The 1,927-nt window shown below is 57.3% G+C and overlaps 1 protein-coding gene across 1 annotated transcript in view; it reads right to left on the bottom strand.

Annotated features, from left to right (window-relative positions):
* Positions 1-861: 861 nt before the first annotated feature.
* Positions 862-1,927, bottom strand: part of HSPB1 (heat shock 27kDa protein 1) — a 1,486-nt gene continuing 420 nt past the window's right edge. The window contains exons 2-4 of the mRNA XM_005879150.2: positions 1,798-1,927; positions 1,259-1,322; positions 862-1,172 (exon numbers count right to left, since the gene is read on the bottom strand). Coding sequence (XP_005879212.1) covers positions 983-1,172; positions 1,259-1,322; positions 1,798-1,927 — 384 coding nt within the window. The 3' untranslated portion in view covers positions 862-982. The remainder of the gene's footprint in view (positions 1,173-1,258; positions 1,323-1,797) is intronic.

The raw sequence follows: 1,927 nt of genomic DNA on the forward strand, positions 1-1,927 counted from the left end.
GTGGGTCACCAACCTGTGGGTCGCTACCCCTTTGGGGGTCGAACGACCCTTTCACAGGGGTCGCCTAAGACCTTCGGAAAACACATATATAATTACATATTGTTTTTGTGATGAATCACTATGCTTTATTTATGTTCAATTTGTAACAATGAAAATACATCCTGCATATCAGATATTTACATTACGGTTCATCACAGTAGCAAAATTACAGTTATGAAGTAGCAACGAAAATAATTTTATGGTTTCGGGGTCACCACAACATGAGGAACTGTATTAAAGGGTCGCGGCATGAGGAAGGTTGAGAACCACTGATCTAGAGGAAACCCTCAGGCCTGAGAGCCCAGGCCCCATCCTGCATGTATGGGCCTGGGGCGATGGGGAATGGGTCTTCTGAATAGTCCCACCTCCCCTGAGAAAGTCACCTGGAGTCGCCACACCTCCCCTACCATCTAAATGGTCCTGTCCCTCTCTAGGAGAATAATAAAGTCATGATGAAGTCAGTATCGGACTCTGAGCTCCCAGGAAGTTCCCCTCCCCAGGGGAACTGTGCTGTCCCCGTCTACCTACCCCCAGCTAGGTGTCCCTGAGTACCCAAGCCTCGGCCAGGAGCCTCCCCTGGTTTCCCTGGCTCCCACACCTGGCTTTTGGAGTTTTAATTGCTGGTCACAATCATTACTTCTCTTTTAATGGACACAGGGCTGGAGAGCAGGGCTGTGCCCTGTGATGGACACCATTGTACCCACAGGGCCCAGCATGGGGCTGGGTACACTGCAAGGCCTTGGCACATATGAGGAATGTGTGAGCCAGCAAATAGCACCAACTCCTAGGCCTACACACACACCAGGGTCTGAGGCAGTGGCGGGCAGTTGCTTTGAACTTTATTTGAGAAAAACAGAACATAAACGTATCAAAAGAGCAGACAGGCTGACAGGTGGGGATGGCCGGTGATGGCTAATGCGGGTCTGAAGCAGGGCAAAGGCCTTTACTGGGCTCCGGATTGCTCGGGCTTCCCAGCTTCTGGGCCCCCAAGCTGGGCACGAGCCTCGAAGGTGACGGGGATGGTGATCTCTGATGACTGGTTGGCTGGCTTGGGCATCGGGGCCTCCACGGTGAGCGTGCCCTCAGGGGACAGGGAAGACGACACCAGGGTGGGGTCCACACCAGGGGGAAGCCTGGACGCGCAGAAAAGGAGACAAGAGTCACACACAGCTGAGTCACCGTATCCTCCCGCCCCCCACCACCGAGTGCCCAAACTCACGTGTATTTTCGAGTGAAGCACCGGGAAATGTAGCCGTGCTCATCCTGTCTCTCTTCGTGCTTGCCTGGGGGAGGGAAGGAGGTCAGAGGGTGAGCGAGGGACCGCCTCTCAGCTAGCTACATCCAAACACGCCCCGCCTAGTGGCCGGGACTCATGGCCGACCCAAACTGGTGGAGAGTTTTGGCCCCACCCCCACCCCCCCGAACTGTCCCAGGCCCTCATGGACTTCGGCAAAGTTCCATTTGCCTGGCGCACACGCCCCCTCCACGGACCGGGAAAGAGGCAGGGACAGCGCGGGGAACCTGGACACTGGGGGTGGGACTGGGGGGTGTAAAATCTCCGCTGGAAGAGGCCGCCTCTTCCACCAAGAGCGGTTTTTAGGGCCAGAAGTTCCTTTGGGAGCTATCCTCACCCCCCATCTGGAGAAGAGGGCACCGGCGGGTGTCCTCGGGGCCAGGAGGCTAAGTTTTCACGGCCCGGGCTCCCCGCCCGCCCCGCTAGCTTCATCCCGCAGGGCCGGGCTTGGGTGGGGTGCTCACCGCTGATCTCCACCACGCCTTCCTTGGTCTTGACCGTCAGCTCCTCGGGGGCGAAGTGGTTGACGTCCAGGGACACGCGCCAGCGGTCGGGCGTGTGCTGGATCTCGGAGACGCCGCTGCTGAGTTGGCG

Source organism: Myotis brandtii, unplaced genomic scaffold (genome assembly GCF_000412655.1).
Source record: "Myotis brandtii unplaced genomic scaffold, ASM41265v1 scaffold583, whole genome shotgun sequence".
In the NCBI taxonomy this organism is placed as follows: Eukaryota; Metazoa; Chordata; class Mammalia; order Chiroptera; family Vespertilionidae; genus Myotis; species Myotis brandtii.